This window comes from Macrosteles quadrilineatus, unplaced genomic scaffold (assembly GCF_028750875.1).
Source record: "Macrosteles quadrilineatus isolate MER2022 unplaced genomic scaffold, UCM_ALF_1.0 Scaffold_9__3_contigs__length_116548681, whole genome shotgun sequence".
Classification (NCBI taxonomy): domain Eukaryota; kingdom Metazoa; phylum Arthropoda; class Insecta; order Hemiptera; family Cicadellidae; genus Macrosteles; species Macrosteles quadrilineatus.
The window spans coordinates 84,201,755-84,226,289 of record NW_026542602.1 but is presented as its reverse complement, the minus strand read 5'-3'; the positions used below and the strand labels follow the sequence as shown (position 1 = coordinate 84,226,289).

Sequence of the window (24,535 nt, the reverse complement as noted above, 5' to 3'; positions counted from 1 at the left end):
TGGGAAAAGAACAAGTCGAGCTCAGCAACAAATTTCTAAAGTCGTTGGAAGAAGTTTTCATTTGCCACTACCCCTTCAAGAAACCCTGCAAAAATTGCCCAAACCAAGTGACCCTCTGAATCCAAACCACGAGCTGTACGTTTTGGTCAGAGGGGTACCGACCAAAGCAAAGAAAGTTTGGCAAATGTTGGTTAGTGTGGATAAGGTACACGCAGCCTTAATTTTCTTAAAGAAAAACAACGCTCATTATGGTAGCATCGTACTACCTACAGATCCAGAAGGACTCTTCAACCTTAATGATGACACAAATTTGTTTCAATCTACCCATCAAAACGAACTGCCACCTCAGGAAATACTACATAGACGTGCTATATTAACTCAGGTAACTCACGAGGAATGGGATTCAGAAGAGTCTCACTATACAATCCACGCTCTTCATGAGTCAAAATCTTATAGTGATGACACCGAGCTCTATAAGATGCTGAAAGTGAATGAACCTCCGATTAGTCATGAAAACAAAGAGATTGACGTGCTTTGTTTCCCTGATTTGTATCCCGAAGGTAAATTTGGCCAGTTTCATTCCAGAGAAACTAAACTCTCTTCTGCTGAATTTATCAAATGTCGGTTGCTTTCAAAGCATTCTCAGTTCAGACTGAATCAGCAGTACCTTTTTTATTTGCTGCACGATGCAAACCTTCGGCAGTTAAGACAAGGAGTATTCCACAAGCTCAACGTCACTGGATTCAGTGGCTCTCTTAGTGCTAGAGACTGTTTGAACAACCTTGCATCGGGAGAATTAGAGGGGAACCTGACATCAGTATTCTCCAAACTCAGGAACACTAGCCAGTACTGGATACAGCCTAGAAATGATGTCAATTGCATGGCTCAGCATTATGGACCAGCTACATGGTTTTTAACCATAAGCCCAAGCGATTGGAACTGGGATGACATGGCATTGTTCATTAGGGAAGTTAACCGGAGTGTTCCAGGCGCAGAAAAAAAACAAACTAGTGAACTTGTGGCTATGGATCCTATCAGTGCGTCACGGTTTATCCATATAAAGTTCAAGGCAATGTTGGATTTTATTGTCTCTGATGCTGCTCCTTTAGGAAAAGTAAGTCACTACTTCTACAGGCGAGAATACCAAAGCAGAGGTCTCCAACATTTCCATCTTCTTCTGTGGGTAGAAAATGCTCCTGTAATGGGGACGTCCAGCAACGCAGAAGTAGCCGACTTTATCCTTAAGTACATTACTTGCAAGGTTCCAAATGCATCCGATTCACCTACTCTCAACAACAGAGTTACAAGTTACCAAATGCATCACCACAACTCGTACTGTATGCGGACAAAGAAAACCAAAACCGGGTTTCGTAAGGCTTGTCGTTTCGGGTTCCCCCGGCCAATCACAGGGAATCTTGTTCTGCGTGACGTTGTCGAGTCTGTAGCTGGCAGAAAAGCTCTCAAGTCTAAGTCACGTCTTTATGACCTACCCAGAACACCAAGCGAGAGCTTTGTCAATGACTACAACCCGGCCGTGTTGCTAGCTTGGAATGGAAACGTGGACATCCAGTATGTAGGCGAAAGCACTTCTATCCTACATTGGTATGTCACAAAGTACACTACCAAAAGTGAACAAAGTCATGCTGGCCAAGTTTATACAGAGATTAATTCTACAAAATCATTAGCTAGTAGACTGTTTAACGTTGGCCTTAGAGCTTTAAACAACCGTGAGTGTGGTTCTTTAGAAGCTAGTGACACACTGTTGGGCATTCCATTGTACGGCACGGACCCGGAGACAACAATAAGATGGTTGGATGTAGGCATGACCAGACGCAAAAGACTACAAAAAATCGACAAGATACGAAGTATGGACCCAAGTTCAACGAACATATTCTACGAGTCGTGGGTTGATGACCACTACCCAACTAGACCAGACGAACTAGAAGATATGAACTTATACGACTTTGTGAGATGGTACGATATAGCTGCTCAACCACCTAAAGGCGACCGTGAAGTGCATAAGTTGAATTCAGGCAAATTCCTCACTAAAAGAGTCAGACCATGCTTACTGAATCACTATAAGTACAGCCCCACTCAGGATCCTGAAAAATACTACCATGCATTACTTCTTATGTTTCTTTGTTGGAGATCTACTGATGAGCTGAAAGAGTCTCATGAAACATACACAGATGCTTTTATGGCCAAGCGGACACTTCTCACTCAAGCCTTCAACTATGACAAACGTTTAAAAGACATTATTGCGGCATCGGAGAATGCAAGAGACAAAATTCAAAACCGAGTTGAAGAGATCAATGCAGAAGAAGGAGAGGTTGCTGATCCATCCAATATAGCCTTTCAGCCCTTTAATGAACCTGTCCCCGCATCCCAGCCTGTCAGGGACAGCAATTGGTCGCCGAATGACGAGCCGTTTGAGAAAAAATACCAAAAACTCAATGACGACCAAAAGAGAGTGTTTGATTATGTCAAACGAGTTGTTGCAAACTCTGATGGGACAGATAAATTTCTCAGACATTTTGTAAGTGGTGTGGGAGGTACTGGTAAGAGTTTTCTCATAAAAACTATCAGCTCTTGGACTAAAAAATGTCTTCAAGCCTCTACATCAATATCAGCTCCCACAGGACTAAGTGCTTACAACATCAATGGTTCTACGATCTACAAAGTGTTTCAGCTGCCAGTTGAGCATGGAAAAACTCCAAAGTACAAAGCTCTTACTGATGATGTTTTAAAAATGTTGAGATCCAACCTGAAAGATGTGGTGCTCTTCATAATAGACGAAGTGTCCATGGTCTCCAATCTAACATTGATGTACATAAATCTCAGATTGTGTGAAATATTCAACACCTCAGACCAAAGTAACGGCTGGTTTGGTAAAAAACATATACTGCTCTTTGGAGACCTTTTACAACTTCCACCAGTACACGAAGACTCCCCATTCATTGAACTTGACAGTAGCAAACTTAGTTCTTTTGTTGGCTCTCTGTCTTGTGTTAACATCTGGTCTGAACAGTTCTCTTATGATGAACTTACTACAAACATGCGACAAGCTCAAGATTCTAAGTTTGCTGATGTGTTAAGCAAAGTCAGAGTAGGCAATATGACCGTTGAGGACATCCGTCTAATTGAAAGCAAGAAAATACATCTTAATGGAAAAACTGCTTGTGAAAACCTTTCTCTATTAGGAGATTACTTGTCTGCTTTACCCAACAATTCTGTGTGTCTTTGTTCAACTGGTTACCAATGCTCCATAATAAATGATGAAATGGTCAATAGAATAAGTGGTCCTGTCGTTAACTTGGTTGCAAAAGACTCAGTTGACTGTCTACCTCGTCAACAAAACAAAGTTAAAAAGATACTGTCCTCTTACAACTCTGACTGCAGCAGAACGGCTGGTATGGAGAAAATTATTCCTATTAAGGTTGGTGCTAAAGTTATGTTGCTTAGAAACATTGACGTCACTGTGGGGCTAGTTAACTCCGCCATTGGAACAGTAACGGGGTTGAGGTTTAATACAGACAATTCTGATGACGTAGACTCAGTGACAATTAACTTTGATTGTGGCATTACCCATCACCTACAGCGAGTAAACGTCAAGTTTCAAGTTATGGATAACGCATTTGTGTATCGAGAGCAATTCCCGATATCGATGTCCTACGCGGTTACAATTCACAAATGCCAGGGCCTCAGCTTAAATAGCGTAATAATTGATATTGGGGAGTCCATATTTACATGTGGCCAATCATATGTTGCCTTGTCACGAGTGACTTCATTAGAAGGGCTTCATCTTATTAACTTTAACCCAAGAGATGTGAAGCCTCAGAAATCCGCCATTCTCGAATACAACAGACTAAGGCAGAAGTACAGGTCTGACCTTCCACTTTACAACACAAGTTGTGACTCCTCTTCGGCTCCTTATGTGAGAGACAGGAAGTGGTGCCAGACCAAAAATGTCGAAAAAGTGCAGGATGAGAGTACAAAACCGGTACCCTCTGCAAAGACTACCGGAAGATCGAGAGTTCAGTCAACTTTAGCATTAAGAGGGTTTGAGAACAATGATCGTGTGTCTTGTTATGCGAATGTTGCAGTTCAGATACTGTATTCTGTTCCGTACATCAGAGAGATAATAAAGAACTCTGAACTAATTTGTCCTGAGTTAAAACAACATCTTCATGATTACGAAGTTTCTCCCTCGGAGGTTGTTTTAGATACAGTGGTTATAAGAAATCTCCCTAACAACAATACATATACCCTGACAGAGCAGCAAGACTGTGCTTTGTTCTTGCTGGACTTATTGGAGACAAACAAGGGCATTATAGAAGCCATCTCATACAGCACGGTGAAAACCACAAAATGCCAGCACTGTCATTACACATTCACAGGGCAAGAAGAGACAGACAATATAATCAGAATCCCCGTGGTGGCTGGTAAGGTAACGCTAAAAAATCTTTTAAGCCTTACGATAAACAACTGGGAGCCCTTGTTAGATTATGTGTGCAGTAATGATGAATGCGGCCAACGAGGATCGAGCCTGGGCAAGGTACACGTTACAAAGTCAAACCGCTGTGTTATCTTACAATTTTTAATCTTTGACAACAACCTACAAAAGATAACCGCAACAAACATAGTAGGAGTCCCAAGTGCTCAAGTGACTATAGGTAATAAAACATATAGACCTACAGCAGCAATTTTTCATCACGGAGATGCAATATCACGAGGGCATTACACTTGTACCATAAAGACATCTTCAGGTTGGACAACAGCCAATGATGAACAAATATCAAATCAAAGATGGCCCATTGGTTCAAAGAATTTGTACATGCTGTTATTAACAGAACAGTAGAAGCAGCAGTTATTACTTTGTTACAACAGTAAAAGATATCGAACATATTCTACGAGTCGTGGGTTGATGACCACTACCTAACTAGACCAGACGAACTAGAAGATATGAACTTATACGACTTTGTGAGATGGTACGATATAGCTGCTCAACCACCTAAAGGCGACCGTGAAGTGCATAAGTTGAATTCAGGCAAATTCCTCACTAAAAGAGTCAGACCATGCTTACTGAATCACTATAAGTACAGCCCCACTCAGGATCCTGAAAAATACTACCATGCATTACTTCTTATGTTTCTTTGTTGGAGATCTACTGATGAGCTGAAAGAGTCTCATGAAACATACACAGATGCTTTTATGGCCAAGCGGACACTTCTCACTCAAGCCTTCAACTATGACAAACGTTTAAAAGACATTATTGCGGCATCGGAGAATGCAAGAGACAAAATTCAAAACCGAGTTGAAGAGATCAATGCAGAAGAAGGAGAGGTTGCTGATCCATCCAATATAGCCTTTCAGCCCTTTAATGAACCTGTCCCCGCATCCCAGCCTGTCAGGGACAGCAATTGGTCGCCGAATGACGAGCCGTTTGAGAAAAAATACCAAAAACTCAATGACGACCAAAAGAGAGTGTTTGATTATGTCAAACGAGTTGTTGCAAACTCTGATGGGACAGATAAATTTCTCAGACATTTTGTAAGTGGTGTGGGAGGTACTGGTAAGAGTTTTCTCATAAAAACTATCAGCTCTTGGACTAAAAAATGTCTTCAAGCCTCTACATCAATATCAGCTCCCACAGGACTAAGTGCTTACAACATCAATGGTTCTACGATCTACAAAGTGTTTCAGCTGCCAGTTGAGCATGGAAAAACTCCAAAGTACAAAGCTCTTACTGATGATGTTTTAAAAATGTTGAGATCCAACCTGAAAGATGTGGTGCTCTTCATAATAGACGAAGTGTCCATGGTCTCCAATCTAACATTGATGTACATAAATCTCAGATTGTGTGAAATATTCAACACCTCAGACCAAAGTAACGGCTGGTTTGGTAAAAAACATATACTGCTCTTTGGAGACCTTTTACAACTTCCACCAGTACACGAAGACTCCCCATTCATTGAACTTGACAGTAGCAAACTTAGTTCTTTTGTTGGCTCTCTGTCTTGTGTTAACATCTGGTCTGAACAGTTCTCTTATGATGAACTTACTACAAACATGCGACAAGCTCAAGATTCTAAGTTTGCTGATGTGTTAAGCAAAGTCAGAGTAGGCAATATGACCGTTGAGGACATCCGTCTAATTGAAAGCAAGAAAATACATCTTAATGGAAAAACTGCTTGTGAAAACCTTTCTCTATTAGGAGATTACTTGTCTGCTTTACCCAACAATTCTGTGTGTCTTTGTTCAACTGGTTACCAATGCTCCATAATAAATGATGAAATGGTCAATAGAATAAGTGGTCCTGTCGTTAACTTGGTTGCAAAAGACTCAGTTGACTGTCTACCTCGTCAACAAAACAAAGTTAAAAAGATACTGTCCTCTTACAACTCTGACTGCAGCAGAACGGCTGGTATGGAGAAAATTATTCCTATTAAGGTTGGTGCTAAAGTTATGTTGCTTAGAAACATTGACGTCACTGTGGGGCTAGTTAACTCCGCCATTGGAACAGTAACGGGGTTGAGGTTTAATACAGACAATTCTGATGACGTAGACTCAGTGACAATTAACTTTGATTGTGGCATTACCCATCACCTACAGCGAGTAAACGTCAAGTTTCAAGTTATGGATAACGCATTTGTGTATCGAGAGCAATTCCCGATATCAATGTCCTACGCGGTTACAATTCACAAATGCCAGGGCCTCAGCTTAAATAGCGTAATAATTGATATTGGGGAGTCCATATTTACATGTGGCCAATCATATGTTGCCTTGTCACGAGTGACTTCATTAGAAGGGCTTCATCTTATTAACTTTAACCCAAGAGATGTGAAGCCTCAGAAATCCGCCATTCTCGAATACAACAGACTAAGGCAGAAGTACAGGTCTGACCTTCCACTTTACAACACAAGTTGTGACTCCTCTTCGGCTCCTTATGTGAGAGACAGGAAGTGGTGCCAGACCAAAAATGTCAAAAAAGTGCAGGATGAGAGTACAAAACCGGTACCCTCTGCAAAGACTACCGGAAGATCGAGAGTTCAGTCAACTTTAGCATTAAAATTTATTTTTTTTTTTAAGAGAAAAGAGTATTTTTATTTGAACGGTTAATTTTCTACAAAAATAAATAAAATCTAACAAAAAACCACTAAGTGGTAACACTTTCCCCGCCAAGTCAGCAATCCAAAAAAGATAATAAATCATTACTTTTTCCGCCAAGAAAAACAATGTAATGTATGTAAGTTTGGCAACTTGGCGGCATACTTTTGCTTGGTTTTTTTTCATTTAAGTTACGTTCGTGGATAATTTCACAAATCAACTTCTCTAATTAATTAGTCCAACTAAGTATAATAATTTCGAGGTAATCAGTAAATATAAAACCATCACTATTATGATTTTATGAAATGTGGCACAAATAAGGTCAAGTTTTGTAAAATAAGCTCTCACCTAGCAATGTACTAATGGGAGAGATACTTGCTCAATGAAACTAGTTTTATGGTATTTTTAAAGTGATCGAGCAAAAGTCTGCCGGCAAGTTGCCAAACTTACATACATTACATTGTTTTTCTTGGCGGAAAAAGTAATGATTTATTATCTTTTTTGGATTGCTGACTTGGCGGGGAAAGTGTTACCACTTAGTGGTTTTTTGTTAGATAAGATAATTGTAATACTTAGATGCATGTTTCAATATAAAGTTTCAATATAATATTGATTATTTTCACATAAACCTTTATGGACATTTCTTTCTGTTAATTCCTGAGCTTTCAAGATACCTTCAATGGAAATCTGGCAAGTTATTACTGTATTTATAAAGGCGTAACTAATAGACATAAACAATGTGGAAGGGAGGAATAGTTATTTGTGCAACTAGTGAGAAAAGTGAGCAATTGACTCACTCGAGAGATATCCTTACTCACGAGCCGTAGGCGAGTGAGGAATGGTTTCTCGAGTGAGGCAATTGTACTTTGAACTCGAGTTGCACATTATACTTTTCCTACAGTTACCATAAAACAAATAAATTGGTGAAGAAACATAACCTATTTTTACACAGAAGTGAACTTTTAATATAACATTTAACGCGAAGTGACAAATACAACAGTACAACAGCTGACCAGCTGATTTACAGCCAGTGCTGCCAACGTATTTCGCGCGCATAAAACGTTGCCTGCATGTTACGCGCTCACTATTTCGTGCCTTCACGTTGCAAATCTGGAGTGAGACAAAGTAATTAGAGTGAGACAATGTTAACATTGTCTCACTGATGAGCGAATTGGCCACTTTGCTTTCTCAAATCAGTGAGAGAACATGTACATTGTTAGGTAACTGTAGGAAAAGGTACTTATTTCACGTGACGTTAATATATCATACGTTGAACAACTGTCATATAACAACATAGACTAATGCTCCACCCCAACATATTGTCGGAAACAAAACCTGGGATTGTATGTGTTACATTTGCTGGATATAATACATATAATGCTTACATAATCCAAGCGATTATATTGTCATGAATGTGCAATATACCACTATATCCAATTGAATCATACAACGGTGAAGATTCCTACCATTATAATACAAAAAGAAGTTACAAACATGTTTACAATAGAAGAAACAATTAATTGTATAATTAGATTTAAAAGCTTTTGCAAACCCCTTCCAGTTTGAAGATATTTTTATGACTAGATAAAAAATGTGTAAATGGTTGATAATGTATCGCACAAATGTATGTGTCTATGCAATTGTTGGAGTAATAACTGTTGAATTTGACACATTTATCCACCTGAATTGATTCGTGATTTTTTTTACGTCAATGAGTGACATGAGACTTTTGTAATTGCTTATGACTCCTGGAAATTTGCTTAAAAGAATGCATTACCTTCTAATATAAGATGTGGATACTTTTTAATACTCTTGATTGAAAAAACCAAACTGCATTGGTTTAATATCCATTTTAAACCATTGTCGTACTCAGAGATTGCTTATTTAATATCAGCAACTCTGTTTTAGCTATTTAAACAAAACTACCTTTTCAATTTTGAATAGAACTGAAAACACAAACTTTGAAATGAGAAAAGCGTGTTTCCAATTACGTTAATAAGATAAACCGAAAGCTTAAACAAATATTGAAATAAATTGAAGTATCTTATCCCGAGGAGAAATAATTATTCCCCATTTCATTTAACTAATCCATTCCCATTTCCTATCATCTCCTTGAGGGTATTTCATTTTCATAATTATTTCTAAATTAAAAAATCAAGTGACAATAAATATAAATGTTTTAAAATATTTTTCTGATATAAGCAGTAATTTAATATGATAAACCTTCCTAATTTCTACAGCCAAACTAAAAAAATATTTAACAATAATTTAGCAAAAGTGTTTGAGTGGTAGGTGTAATTCCAATGGTATACAAAATTAGACTTTAATCGTTTCGGAGATTTTCACTTTATTTGTACTGTACTTAATTATTCATTTTATAACTAATCACAAGCCTTGAATGCAGGAGACCCTTAAAACTACTTTCAGAACGCAAAAACCCAGTGCACTTATACTATATCGGAGTTTGTATCCACAGCCCTTTTTTAACAACGTAATTCCACCGTTTTATATGATATATATTTTTTTCCTTTTAGATGTTTCTTATACATAAGGAGAGCTTAGTAGTTAATTTGACCAAACCAATAAAATAAAACCAACCTTATGATATAATTGTACTTCAATAAATATCAAAGTAAAGTCCTCCATGGTTGTAATATATTGTATTGTAAGCAATACAAACATAATAAAGTAATAAATCAAGCAGGTCTCGTCAAGTGGTTTAGCTAGTTAATCAATCAGGAGGTATTGCTGAGCTGTCTGGCGACGTCAATCACTCACTCAGGAACAATAAAAGATTGTATTGTCAGCAATACAAACAATAGAGTAATAAATCAAGCAGGTCTCGTCAAGTGGTTTAGGTAGTTAATCAATCAGGAGGTATTGCTGAGCTGTCTGGCGACGTCAATCACTCACTCAGAAACAATAAAAGATTGTATTGTCAGCAATACAAACAATAGAGTAATAAATCAAGCAGGTCTCGTCAAGTGGTTTAGCTAGTTAATCAATCAGGAGGTATTGCTGAGCTGTCTGGCGACGTCAATCACTCACTCAGGAACAATAAAAGATTGTATTGTCAGCAATACAAACAATAGAGTAATAAATCAAGCAGGTCTCGTCAAGTGGTTTAGCTAGTTAATCAATCAGGAGGTATTACTGAGCTGTCTGGTGACGTCAATCACTCACTCAGGAACAATAAAAGATTGTATTGTCAGCAATACAAACAATACAGTAATAAATCAAGCAGGTCTCGTTAAGTGGTTTGGCTAGTTAATCAATCAGGAGGTATTGCTGAAGCTGTCTGGCGACGTCAATCACTCACTCAGGAACAATAAAAGATTGTTTTGTCAGGAATACAAACAATAGAGTAATAAATCAAGCAGGTCTCGTCAAGTGGTTTAGCTAGTTAATCAATCAGGAGGTATTGCTGAGCTGTCTGGTGACGTCAATCACTCATTCAGGAACAATAAAAGATTGTCAGCAATACAAACAATACAGTAATAAATCAAGCAGGTCTCGTCAAGTGGTTTAGCTAGTTAATCAATCAGGAGGTATTGCTGAGCTGTCTGGTGACGTCAATCACTCACTCAGGAACAATAAAAGATTGTATTGTCAGCAATACAAACAATAGAGTAATAAATCAAGCAGGTCTCGTCAAGTGGTTTAGCTAGTTAATCAATCAGGAGGTATTACTGAAGCTGTCTGGTGACGTCAATCACTCACTCAGGAACAATAAAAGATTGTATTGTCAGCAATACAAACAATACAGTATTAAATCAAGTAGGTCTCGTCAAGTGGTTTAGCTAGTTAATCAATCAGGAGGTATTGCTGAGCTGTCTGGTGACGTCAATCACTCACTCAGGAACAATAAAAGATTGTATTCAACAAAAACTCCATATTTTAGACATTATGTTTGAACCAAGTATTCTATTTTATATCCATACAATTTTTATTTTTAGTTCTTTTAAATTACGTTTATTAACATAATGTATATTGGTATTTGAACAAAAGTCATCACGTCTACTAATTATCATGCAAGTATAAATGATTCTTTCAACAATTTTTTTAAGGTTGACTTCAGACTGCATATTGAAGTAATAATTTTCTTTCATATTTAGAAGCTGTAGGAAGTGTTAACTCATTTAAAACGTTGAGTTTTCGTGCCGTCATAGTTAATGAAACAAATTAATTTCGTAACATAGTAAAAACAAATTATTGTAAAATTAATAATTTTGTGTCAACAAGTTAAATTATAAAATAATAAATGAAATGCTTCTAACGATTCTACTTTAGAGTTTAAACACATGTTTCATAAGGTCATTTCACGGTTGGTAACACTGTCTATAGCATTAACATTAATCAGATGGCAACCCTGCTTAGCTTGTCAAGCTTGTATGACGTACATATTAACGTAACGTCGGTTTGTGTAACTGTTATTACATTACCTGTTAAAATTACGGTTAATCATAACACTGAGAATATCTAAACAAAATGAATCAATGAGCTTCTAGATTTTATTGTGCCTGTAGTCTTGCTGTATTTTTTCCTATTGCAAATTGTTATAATAATACATTTTTAATTTGCGTTAGGAATATAAACAACAAAAGTCTACAAAATAAAGACGTTTTTAATAGCAACAATGGACGTTTTAAGTTTTCACCTAGTTAAAAGTCAAGTTTTAAATTTGCAACCGGGAAACTCGCAAATTCTCAGACGATTCACAAAATCGCCTTTGACTTAAGTCTTTATCACAATTCGTATTATTATTATGAGCATCAGAATTTCCTTTCGACACACTTAAGTATTGATCAGAGAATATTAATTTTTATTAATTAAAGAATATTTTATTAAAGAATATACAATTAAAAGACTTGATATTTTAGCTTGTAAACGTATATAATATCAAGTTCTGATGGTTCTATGGAAAATCTAACAATTTTAAACTATGAGGTTGAAGGAATAAATAGTTTAAATGTGTTTGGTTATTTAAAACCTAAATAATTAAGGATCGGTAAGATTAATAAGACATTGATGATAGAAATGTCATTATGACATTAATATCCGTAAATGTAGCTTTTTCATCAGGGCTTTTACTACGAATAAGTATAAAGTCTATAATATTCCTTGCTAATGTTGTCATTTTTACACCAATATGTTAAAGCATACCTACATTTACATTTCGGAACGGGCTTTCCGATTGTTTTTCAAACATTACCAGGAAAATTTATCAGCTCAATTGAATTTTCAACCAGGGATTTTACAATAGAGCTTTGCTTTTACCTTTGTCGACGATTGATATGCCAATACAAGCACTCGCTTTATAAAATAAATTTATCATTAACATTTACCTTTTCAAATCCTTTTACACTATATCACATAGTGTATTCGTAAAATTGTTTGTTTTTGTAGTTCATTTACCAATACGTTAGACTTGTTTTAAATGTAAAATATGTTATTTATGAATAGAAATGTGATATTTGAGTTAGGATAATGGAACACAAGAAGATACTATAACTATTTTTAAGGGCCAGAAGGTTGGTACTGTATTGCGAAATTAAAAAGTTAAAATAATTAAGGGAAATGCGAATGAGAAAATTAGGTGCACAGGGTGCAAAGCTGAAACTATTTTTTTGTATGAATCGCGTTAAAAAACACACAGTTGTGAAAGATTTTGTTCGATCATATAAAAAGAATTCTAAGAAATGACATTTGAAATAGGTAACATAAATAAACACAGTAGCGTAAACATAGCATTTTTATTTTACCAACAAAGAAAATTATTGTATTTTCCGAATAAATACAAGTCCTTTTACTTTACACAAATTATATGTAAAGACATTATTCTCGTATTTCCATGTCAAAGTGTGCAGCACGTAATTAATTACTCGTATTATATCACGAAGCAGGTAAATTCAGACGTTTGATTGATTAACACGAGACACTGTGGCGCAGTGACAGCCAGTATTATGTCGTCACTTTATTTACGTATTCTATGTGTTGTCGTTGAAGCTCCGTTGATATCATTACTTGATGGAGCGATGTTGTAAGAGGATATCGTTAATCTTCGAGTGGGATTTTCACAATTTTTGGCAGATAATGACTAAATTAATTATATTATATTATAGTAAAATACAAGCACGAGTTTTTAACACGTTTGACTAAAATATGCACTTATATCCAATGAGTTGTGATTTACTTGAAAAATAATAATAATAAACAGTAATTTTGCATTTAAAATAAAGCCTTGAACTGTACGCTTCAGTTCACTTGTACAGAGCTAGGGTGGCATGACTAATATCCGTGGTGGACTTTGCTGATTAAACCTTTGCATCATTCATGGTTGCTTGCATCTCAGGTTTAGAATATATTTAAAGATAAAAATCTTGAGAAAACATGTATTTGAACTATCATCGTTCTTGAATGCTATTCCAAGAGATTCAAATTTAATTGAACTGTATGCATTGGTTTTAAAGTAACAGGCAGCTAGAATTAAACCTCTGTTGATTTCCAATATCTAAAAGGTGTATATTATATACTTAACCTATGAATAAGTAACTAAATAAATCAAAAGATTAACTCAATCCACTTATTTTATGTCGATTTACTTACACTGTTACTGTGATCTTTTCAGTTGAGTCATTTTAGTACATTTACAAATTGTACATTTTATAAAATAATAAGTATACTCGAGGACCCATGCTGCTCTACAGCGTTGAAATTAATATCCGAGAAATAATGAAATTTGTGATTTTTTATTGACTAATTAAGTATCTTGAACTTACCTGATTCAAATGATCAACAGCTCAAAATAAAGCCTATAATTTACTGATTATTTTGAGTGTAAATTATGTTAAAAAACAAACAATACTGGAGCTATTGACTTTTTAATAATAGAAAACCTCATAAAAATAATGTTATGTTGGTTGTTCACTTTGTGTTTGCTTGAAACTCGTCCGATTTGAATAACTAATAGCTTAAATGAAAACCGGTATTTAACCGAAGTTCTTAGACCAAAATATATAGGATTATATAATTATTATAACTGGTGATAATAAATCAAATCTATGTTTTTTGGTCGAGTAATACAGTAAATAATGTAAGAAAGGGGATTAACCCCGTACCCACGGTGCTCATCTATGCAGACACTCTGTTCAAATTACACTTAGTCGACCAGTTGGTGTGAACAGAGTTGAACAGTAGCATGAGCATCGATTTACAAATTCCTTTCCCAGCTGATGTGAGCTAGGCGATGACCGGTAGGGCTGACTTCCAAGAAACATCATTAACCTATTAGCCACACACCCTATCGGTAATCAGCCAATGAGAAGGGCTAATGAAGAAGATGGAGGGGTCAGGAGTCTCGGAGCTGGAGGACCTGGAGAGGACAATCGAGGAGATCACCACGGGCCACGGGACCAAGAAGATCAGAAGTTTTGGATTGCGTGTATCGGTGCGTGTGCTTCTGGGACAATTAACAGTATGTAAAAAGAATAAAATATATAACTAAAGTTTTGTAATTTGTCAGTAACTAATGCTTTTATATTTTCAATCGATTTTCTTTTCTTGTAAATTTAACGTTGTAATTTAATTTATCTTATTATTGTTGATTGTTTTGTCTTTTCAAAGTTTTCTTTTGCTGTTGTAACACTTTGTTAATTTTGTAGTTTTTCTAAATTTAATTCTGTTTATTACACGTTGAGTAACACCCTTAATCAGTCTTATGTCTCATTAACCTAACACCTCTTGACTAGGCTAAGCGAGTGGGAAACTTTTAGGAAACTTAAATTTAAAGTGAGGCATGGGACTCGCAATAAATATATGCCGATGCTTGATGTCTTGATCTGTGCGTGCATGACTTCAATTTGAGACCTCAATCATGGAAATCGGTCGGATGTAAGAGCCAAAACGAACTCCGAAAATAAAAACAAAACTTAACTCCCGTAATAAATACGTGAGGAACAAATTTCGTTTACGTATGAACCGAGTGGGGCTGTATATACTATAGCCGGGTGGGGATCAATATACTGTATGCCGATGCTTGATGGCAAATCTGTGCGTGCATACCTTTAACTTGAGATCTCAATCATGAAAATCTGTCAAGTTGAAAATCCAAACGAACTCGGAAAAGGAAAACTATTTTTTTTTATATTACAAGATGGTTGGTAAATGAATGTAACTTTCACGTTTGCAATAAGTCTTACAGTAACCACATTCATGTATATTCTACGTAACATTAAACATTCTAGCGTTTATAAAACTTGTATCTAGATACTCTCGCACTACATACCACAAACATTACATAGTGATGAGAGATCCGTTTGCTCAACGTAGTTTTGTCAAGCTAAATAAACTTGTTTAAATTAGCAATGTGTTTGTTTAAGACTCGAGTCGTGGATATTTCAGTGGTAAATAGAATGTTCATATTGGTTTTGGAGCTATTGTATGAACATTTCGATATGGAACGAGTAACCCTACCTACCCTTTCAACTACCTATAACAATTGACTTATTTATATTGTACATTAATAAGGCTAAGTAATTCTTGTATAGTTTGTATTTTATACTTTAGTAGAACATTCCTATGTTTTGACATTTACAATTTCACAATGAGAATAAAGTAGATGGAAAATGTATTTTAATTACTCTGTATAGAACGTTTTTTATTTCAATGATTATCAAATTAGTATGTATTTTATATAAAAACGGAGTTTTAGCGGATTTCTTGCTTTTTTATCAAAACATATAAAAATATAATTCAGCTGATTCAGTCACTATTTCGACATTCAAAAAGTTTAAAATAGCAAATTACCAATTCCGAAGAGGGTTTATAGTTGTCTAACTCCAACGTGTTTAACATTTCAATAGAGTTTCATTCAAAAGTTGCATAATCATTGACACTTTTTAAACTTCTAGTTGTCTCAACCAACTCGAACCATCTAATCATGGTAGAGTTAAGTTCAACTTGAGATGCCTCTGCTCATCGGCTGTAATATACAGTTTGTTGGATCGAATGTAATTAAAACAAATGATAACGAATTTATGGGTGACAATTATTCATAAAAATAAGTATTATGCTAAACAGGATTTTGTTATGTCTTGTTCAACTACAGATAATAATATTCCATAAAAATTTCACATTCGAGGTAGGCCTATTTATCTCAAGCCCATTTTTTGTTGAGATTTGTTTCAATTAACTTTTAACTACATCCTCATTAGCTCTGATATGAAAACATTTTCCTGAACAAGAATAAAGACTTGTTCTAGAGATAACACAACACAGAATGCCACCACATAATACTAATACCATGGGTTAATCAATCATGCCTTGTCACTCACTTTATACATAATTAATATAATATTAGTTAAATGTATAAATGCGTTGATATTATCGGAGGAAGGTCTCAAATATAGAGTATTATCTACACGTCTGATAGAGATATGTTACTTTGGTTTTAAGGTAAATATATCTGGAGCTTATTGTGGGTTCCGAACCACTGATTACAACATAACACAAATCCAAGCGCGATTGGTGGAATGTGATTTCGAGCCCTCAAAACGTCCAGCTACGTATTCAACTTTTGACTACGCTGAAAGTTTGTAAAAAAATTACTGATTAATTAAATTTAGCTATCTTCGTGTTAATTTGTATTGGATAAACAACGAGAGGTACACATAATTCGTAATGATTCGTCAAAAAGGTATAAATTTCACGCGAAGACTGAATTTTTTTGCATAGGGTTTAAATACATGTAAGTTTCATAAGGTAAACCATTGCACGGTTGGTAACACTGACTGCAAGCGTTGGTAGCAACCCTGCTTGGATGTCATGTGACATATTAACATGACGTCATTTGTGTCACTTTGAATACCGTTCTAATTGCATTACCTGTTAATATTGTGGTTAAACATAACGCTAAGATAATCATGGAGCAGATTGAATCAATCCTCTTTCAGATATTGGAGTACCGGTAGTATTGCTGTCTGTTCTTATTAAAGGTTCAGTTTAAAAAATCAAGGGGAAATAAATTAAGTGAGTAGTAAGCTTTACAACAAATATAATTATCTTTTGAGCTTTGTGTGATAAAAAATATCCAAGCCGTAAAGGTAAGATATAAGTTTACTCATATTTTTTAAAGCTGAAAAATAATTCAGTGTTGGTCATTATCAACGCAATTTGTCTTCCCATTGGTTTAGATGAGTAATATTCCGAATTAAAAGAATAACTGCAAAACGTACCCAACTAACATCAAAGGTAAATAAATCTTTTTGAAATAAATTTTAAATTTGTATAAAAATACTATAGTATCAGACTCATTAACTAGCAAAAATATGTTTAAACAAAGGTTTCCCTTGTTCAAAGTAAGTTTTAAATTTGCATCCGGGAAACTTGCAAAGCCTCAGACAATTCTTATAATCGCCTTTGAGTTAAGTCTTCATAAATAGTCGTTTTATTATTATGAGCATCAGAATTTCCTTCCGAAACGCTTAAGCTGTCTTCTTTATACTATCTACAATGTTGTTTTTATTGTTATTATATAAAACATCTAGCAGTTTCTAAGGCCAGTGAGACTTAGGGGGTTTAATCGTAATTAGTGTGTTTCCATAAAAATGTATTATTAATTAACCAAATATTAATGAGTATAATTTCTAGAATAGAAGTAAAGTACTCTAGAAAACCTTGATGGATATTTTATAACAATCTATTTATTTCCAAATGCTTAAACATTATCAATTATATAATGAGAGATAATCCGTGATGCTGTACAATTTCCTGTAAACCACCTCAATAAAAAGCTCACCCCAGTTGACGGTTACACCCCAACCATACAGCCCAGGGATGGTTTTTTTTATAGTTTCTGTGAAAATGCAGTTGATATCACAATCGATTTCTAGTTTAATAAATCCTCTTTTTAACTCAACAATTTGGGGAGTGACTTAAATTATATTTTCTCACTTAGAAGCTCTCTTAAAAAGTTTTCCACTTGCCTAAAATCCACAAAATAAGTAAACCAAATGGCTGGCTATTAATGGTTGCAGTATACCTACTTTATACACAAAGTGTTGCAGCTATTACGATAGTAGGGTGAAACATAAATGTTTGACATACTTTTTTGGGTGTTTCGATTCATTAAAGTTGAAGATAGTGTTATTTCAACTGTTTACACATATTTATACGTAAACATGTTTTATTAGATAATACTCTACTGTTTTAAATTTCACGAAATAGGAATGCTATTATATTAAGGTCGTGAATTGAAAACAAATAAGCACCCTGAAATGAATATACAATTTATGATACACTAACATCTTGATCACTATTAATTATCTGGGTAGGCCAGTGGTTACAGTACACGCCATTGAATCCAAAGATTTCAAGGGTACATCTCAATCAAGTTCGATTCTTAATATCCCATCAGTGATTCGGCTTTTAATTTATGTTATTAAACAAAGACTAAGAATGTTTAAATTACGATACATAACAAACAATAAAATTTGGTTAATTAATATTCATACATATTTCACCATCCGGTACCGGTAAAGTGGTCGAACCCGCTTATTATCTTTTATATAGACTTGTCAAGAACAATTCTTAACAAGCTCCTTATATTTGTATATAAACTACGAAAGGTGTGCCAAGCTGCCCAATTAGGTATCCACAAATTAGTAATGAATAATCAAACTTGGAGGTTTGCCATAATTACTATTGGCTGGCCACATAGGGAGGTATTCAGTAGTTAATTATACATTCCACAGCAGTAATTAGCTGTAATCTGTCAACCACCGTTCTCAGAAGACTAGCCATACGTGCCATGCAGTTTTGGGAAAACAATCTTAATAATATTGCATATAAAAGATATAATAGTCATCCACCAACTGGGCTAACCATTGAAATTATAAAGCATTCATGATTTATTCAAGTTCAGTATTAAATGTAATCATGTTAAGTCCTGAAATATTGTTAAAAGCGCATTCTCAACTCAGACTTAACAACTACGGCTTGTTTCGTTTCATATTTTTTTGCTGAATAATTTCTTCCTTCAAGTTTAAAGAGACATTTTGTGTTTATTATTACTTAAAATAAGTTTATAGGAATCAAAATAGGAATATGGATTGGCTTGATACTTTTTTGCCTTATAAGATAATTTAAATAATTTAATGCATGTATCAATATAAAGTTTCAATATAATATCGACTATTTTCACATAAATCTTTATTTAAATTTCTTTCTGTTAATTCCTGAACTTACAAGATACCTTCAATGGAAATCTGGCAAGTTATTACTGTATTTATAAAGGCGTAACTAGTAGATATAAACAATGTGGAAGGGCGGAAAGATACTTATTTCACGTGACGTTAATATATCATACGTTGAACAACTGTCATATAACAACATAGACTAATGCTCCACCCCAACATATTGTCGAAAACAAAACCTGGGATTGTATGTGTTACATTTGCTGGATATAATACATATAATGCTTACATAATCTAAGCGATTATATTGTCATGAATATGCAATATACCACTGTATCCAATTGAATCCTACCACGGTGAAGATTCCTACCATTATAATGCAAAAAGAAGTTACAAACATGTTTACAATAAAAGAAACAATTAATTGTAGATTTTAAAGCTTTTGTAAACCCCTTCCATTTTGAAGATAGTTTTATGACTAGTTAAAAATTGAGTGAATGGTTGATAATGTATCGAACAAATATATGTGTCTAAGTATTTATTGGAGTAATAACTGTTGAATTTGACACATTTATCTACCTAAATTGAATAGTGATTTTTTTACGCCAATGAGACTTTTGTAATTGCTTATGACTCCTGGAAATTTGCTTAAAAGAATGCATTACCTTCTAATATAAGATATGGATACTTTATATTACACTTGATTTTAAAAACCGAGACTGCATTGGTTTAATAACCATTTTAAACCATTGTCGTAGTCGGAGTTTGCTTATATATTATGAGCAACTCTGTTTTAGTTGTTTAAACAAAACTACTCCTTCAATTTTGAATAGAACTGAAAAAACACACTTTGAAATGAGAAAAGCGTGTTTCCAATTACGTTAATAAGATAAACCAAAAGCGTAAACAAATATTGAAATAAATTGAAGTTAGAATTGAAGTATCTTATCCCGAGGAGAAATAATTATTCCCCATTTCATTTAACTAATCCATTCCCATTTCCTATCATCTCCTTGGAGGTATTTCATTTTCATAATTATTTCTAAATTAAACAATCAAGTGATGATAAATTTATTTGTTTAAATATATTTTTCTGATATAAGTACTTAATCATTAATTTAATAACTACTCATAGGCCCTGAATGCACTTATAATTAAACAACATAGTCCCTTAAAATTAGTTTTAGAATGTAAACACCTAGTGTACTTATACTGTCTCTGAGTTTGTATCCACATTCCTTTCTTACTAAGTAATTCCACCATTTTATATGCTATATATATTTCTCTCTTAGATATTTTGTATATTGCATAAGTAGAGCTTAATATTTAATATTACGAAACCAACAAAATAAAACCAACCTTATGATATACTTGTACTTCAATGAATATCAAAGTAAAGTCCTACATGGTTGTAATATATTGTATTGTCAGCAATACAAACAATACAGTAATAAATCAAGCAGGTCTCGTCAAGTGGTTTAGCTAGTTAATCAATCAGGAGGTATTGCTGAAGCTGTCTGGCGACGTCAATCACTCACTCAGGAACAATAAAAGATTGTATTGTCAGCAATACAAACAATACAGTAATAAATCAAGCAGGTCTCGTCAAGTGGTTTAGCTAGTTAATCAATCAGGAGGTATTGCTGAGCTGTCTGGCGACGTCAATCACTCATTCAGGAACAATAAAAGATTGTATTCAACGAAAACTCCGTATTTTAGACATTATGTTTGAACCAAGCTTTATTTTTTATACCCATACAGTTTTTATTTTTTAGTTCCTTTAAAAAAACATTTATTAACATAATCTACATGGGTATTTGAACAAAAGTCATCACGTCTACTAAAATTATCATGCGAGTATAAATGATTCTTTCAACAATTTTTTTAAGGTTGACTTCAGACTGCATACTGAAGTAAAAAATTTCTTTCATATTTAGAAGCTGTAGGAAGTGTTAACTCATTTAAAACATAGTTGACTTTTTCGTGTCGTTATACAGTAGTTAATGAAACAAATGAATTACGTAGTTATTAATTTATAGTATAAACAAATTATTGTAAAATCGAATAATTTTGTGTCAAAAAAAGTTAAATTATAAAATAATAAATTAAACTGCCTTATTACGATTGAAAAAACTTACTTTGAAAAAAAAATCCGATATAAAATACAATTGGAAATAATATAATACCTCGATTAAGTACGAACTGACTATACGAAACATAAACTTGCAAATTTGAACCAAATACGGTTGAAATGTTAAGCCCTTTATCGATGCTTTCTGACATGTCTCTCGTTGAAAGTTAATACAATGTTTGTTCTCTCCATCTGTGTTTTGATTTAATTACTCTGCATCATTTATGAACTTTTGTAACTCTGCAAGTTCCTCTTTCTATAAAACTTGTAGCACGTTTGCACACGTTTTCCATCTTTTATTAAAAGATTTTGGAACCTTATAACATGGTTTTATAAAAAGCTAAAACACATTTTTCCAAATTAACAAAGGATCGTGTTAAAGTAAAATGTGGTATGTGTTGCTAGTAGTTTGTAGCGCCTCAGAGTTCGGCACGGGAAGGACGGGTTTGATTCCCGGCACACCTACAACACATACAGGGTGTTTTTTTTTTAAACTTGCTTCTCTATTTATATAAAAACTTCAATAGATATAAGTATGTATTTTATTCAGCATTGCCTCCAGGATTGATTTAAGACAGTATAAAATAGGTTTACGTACCTTACGTCGTCAATCCTTGAATAGTCTTACAAGCGACTAGTTTCGAAACTGGTGTTTCATTCTCAAGCTTTGTCGTCAAACATAAGTATGTAGTTTGCGGAAATCATATATTGACGTCGAGGCCACAATGAATTCAACGTTAGGTTCCCATTCACCCACTTTCTCCCCCTACCCTTAACATATCCAATTTTAGAAGTAGGGCGTTTTTAAAGGTGAAGGAATGCGAAACGCCTAAGAGTGTTTTGTAGAAAATTTAATTCCTAACCATGAAAATTCTTTCAAATCTGCTGGTTCATACCGTTTTTTAGCTATAGCCGTTTCAAAAAGCGTGTGACTTAAGGGGTACATTGCAGTTTTAAAATGTTAAGTTAAGGGTAGGGGGAGAAAGGGGGTGAATGGGAACTTAACGTTGAATTCACAACAATTGTGGCCCCTACGTCAATAGATGATTCCCGCAAACTACATACTTATATCTATTGAAGTTTTCATATAAATAGAGAAGCAAGTTTAAAAAAAAAAAACCACCCTGCATAAGTCTGTGCCGCTTAAAAAAAAAAGTTTGAATACTTCCTCATGTGATACTTCCGGTAAAAATTCCACCGGTGTAGTTGGCAAAAACTTCTATTTCATCAAATAAATTGTGTTTATTTTTTACATAATGTAAGAAACATTATCCTCGTTTATGGAGACGTTCTTACATAGATTTTAAACGGGAATTGATGATTAATAGTCCCTCAGAATAAGCGAGTTTCTTCTAAAGAATATAATATATTTAAAAAGTAAGATATTTTACTACACATAAAGTAGTAAACAATCTTCAGGCTTTAATCAAAGAGGTGAAACACAGAAAAGCCAAACATTACATGACTAAGTAGGTTCTAAATAAATTTAAATGTACTCGTGCCTAGGTTTATGTAAAACTTAATATACTTTTAGGGAAGCTAGATACAACAGACTTTAACAATTTAAGGTTTAAAGTTGTTTTTTAAAAATAAGTTCCTGTAGGGGAGGTTATCGCCCTTGAAAGGTGTAGATAAAATAAATATATTTTAAAATCTAAGGAATGCAATTTTTGGAAAAAAAAGAGTTTTATTTAAATTAAGAAAAAACGTACATGTGTGACCTGAAGAGTGGTTGAATTTGACAATGGGAAATTTACATAAATGAGAGGAAGTTAGAGGAAAATTTTTAGAAACAGAAACATTTAAATTAATACAATAATGTACAAACACTACTTTACTGAACAGTGTCATTATTTGTGTGTGTAAATTAAGTAACTTGAGGTTTTCATACTAATGTTGTGTTATATTCGAGATTTGCACAGTAGAATTGTAACCACAAGAGTCAACAAAGCTTAACATTCCAATGTCAATACGGACGAATTGAGGGGATTGTGTTACAACATTGCTGATGACCGCAGCCTATAGTGGCGGTATGTTTTATTTCAGTGTTGTACTTACCTCTTCTTGTTCCAGGGTTCAATCTATTCACCTGCAGACCTCGATTTCATCCCCGGTAGGAAGGGAGAGAGAGGGGAAGTTGGACCAAGAGGTCCTCAAGGTCTCCCGGGACCTAAAGGTAATTTTAAAATTGCTAATAGTTTTTTTTTTCAATGAATTAAGTGGTTAAGATTAATTGTTGAGTTAATGTTTAATTCTATTACACCTGGGTATAGACATGTCCAAGGTTTCTGATAAATAATTGTTTTAAAAAGATGCAATTATATTTTAAAACATGGTGAATTAGTTTTCTATATTGATTTGTCAAAAACCGTTTCCTCCAAGCAGGGAGATTTAAACCTTTTTGATAATATAGAAGATGTCGCGGTATTTTTTAATTTAACTAAGAACTACAGTAGGGCCTACAATAATAATTTTATGCTAATGTAGTATGAATTTTTATATTATTTTTATTTCATTTTATAGTGTCGAAACATGTCGTTTCTTAATTAAAATGAATTTAAAAGGGTACTTAATGTTGTTATAATGTTTCCAATTATTAATATAATAGTAGTCCTAATCACAACCATACTTATTAAAATAATAAATAAAATACCTTGTCTAGTGTTTAGACGATACAATGCAAATTTCAAATTAGTCTTTTCCAGATTCTATTTTTTTTTTCTTAGAAAAATGTTTACAGCCCTTAGGACATAACAAAACTGAATACTCCGAAAACTGCACGTATTCGGTGGTTGCATTTTAGTAAAAAATTAAATAACTAATTTACCAACAAACAGTTACTATAAACTAGTGTTTTTACAATTGTACGCTGTTAGTTTTAGGTTTAAAACTGTTTAAATCGCATACACTGTAATATTTTAGTTTTTCCTTACGTTTTATGTCCGAATGTTGTTGATGCCTTTGTTCTATCTTAGAGCTATGTAGCTCGTTGCATGCTTGTGTAAAGTCTACGTATTCACGCCAACAAAGCAACTCAAAGCATGTCATGTAATCAAACTTAAGCTTACATTCATAACGACTATGCTAGGGCGTCCGTTATATTATA

The 24,535-nt window shown here is 34.2% G+C and overlaps 1 protein-coding gene across 1 annotated transcript in view; it reads left to right on the top strand.

Moving 5' to 3' along the window:
• Positions 1 to 24,535, top strand: part of LOC129003604 (collagen alpha-1(XVIII) chain-like) — a 354,201-nt gene that overhangs the window by 300,916 nt on the left and 28,750 nt on the right. Inside the window, exon 6 of the mRNA XM_054431902.1 lies at positions 23,503 to 23,605. Within this exon, the coding sequence (XP_054287877.1) occupies positions 23,503 to 23,605 (103 nt within the window). The remainder of the gene's footprint in view (positions 1 to 23,502; positions 23,606 to 24,535) is intronic.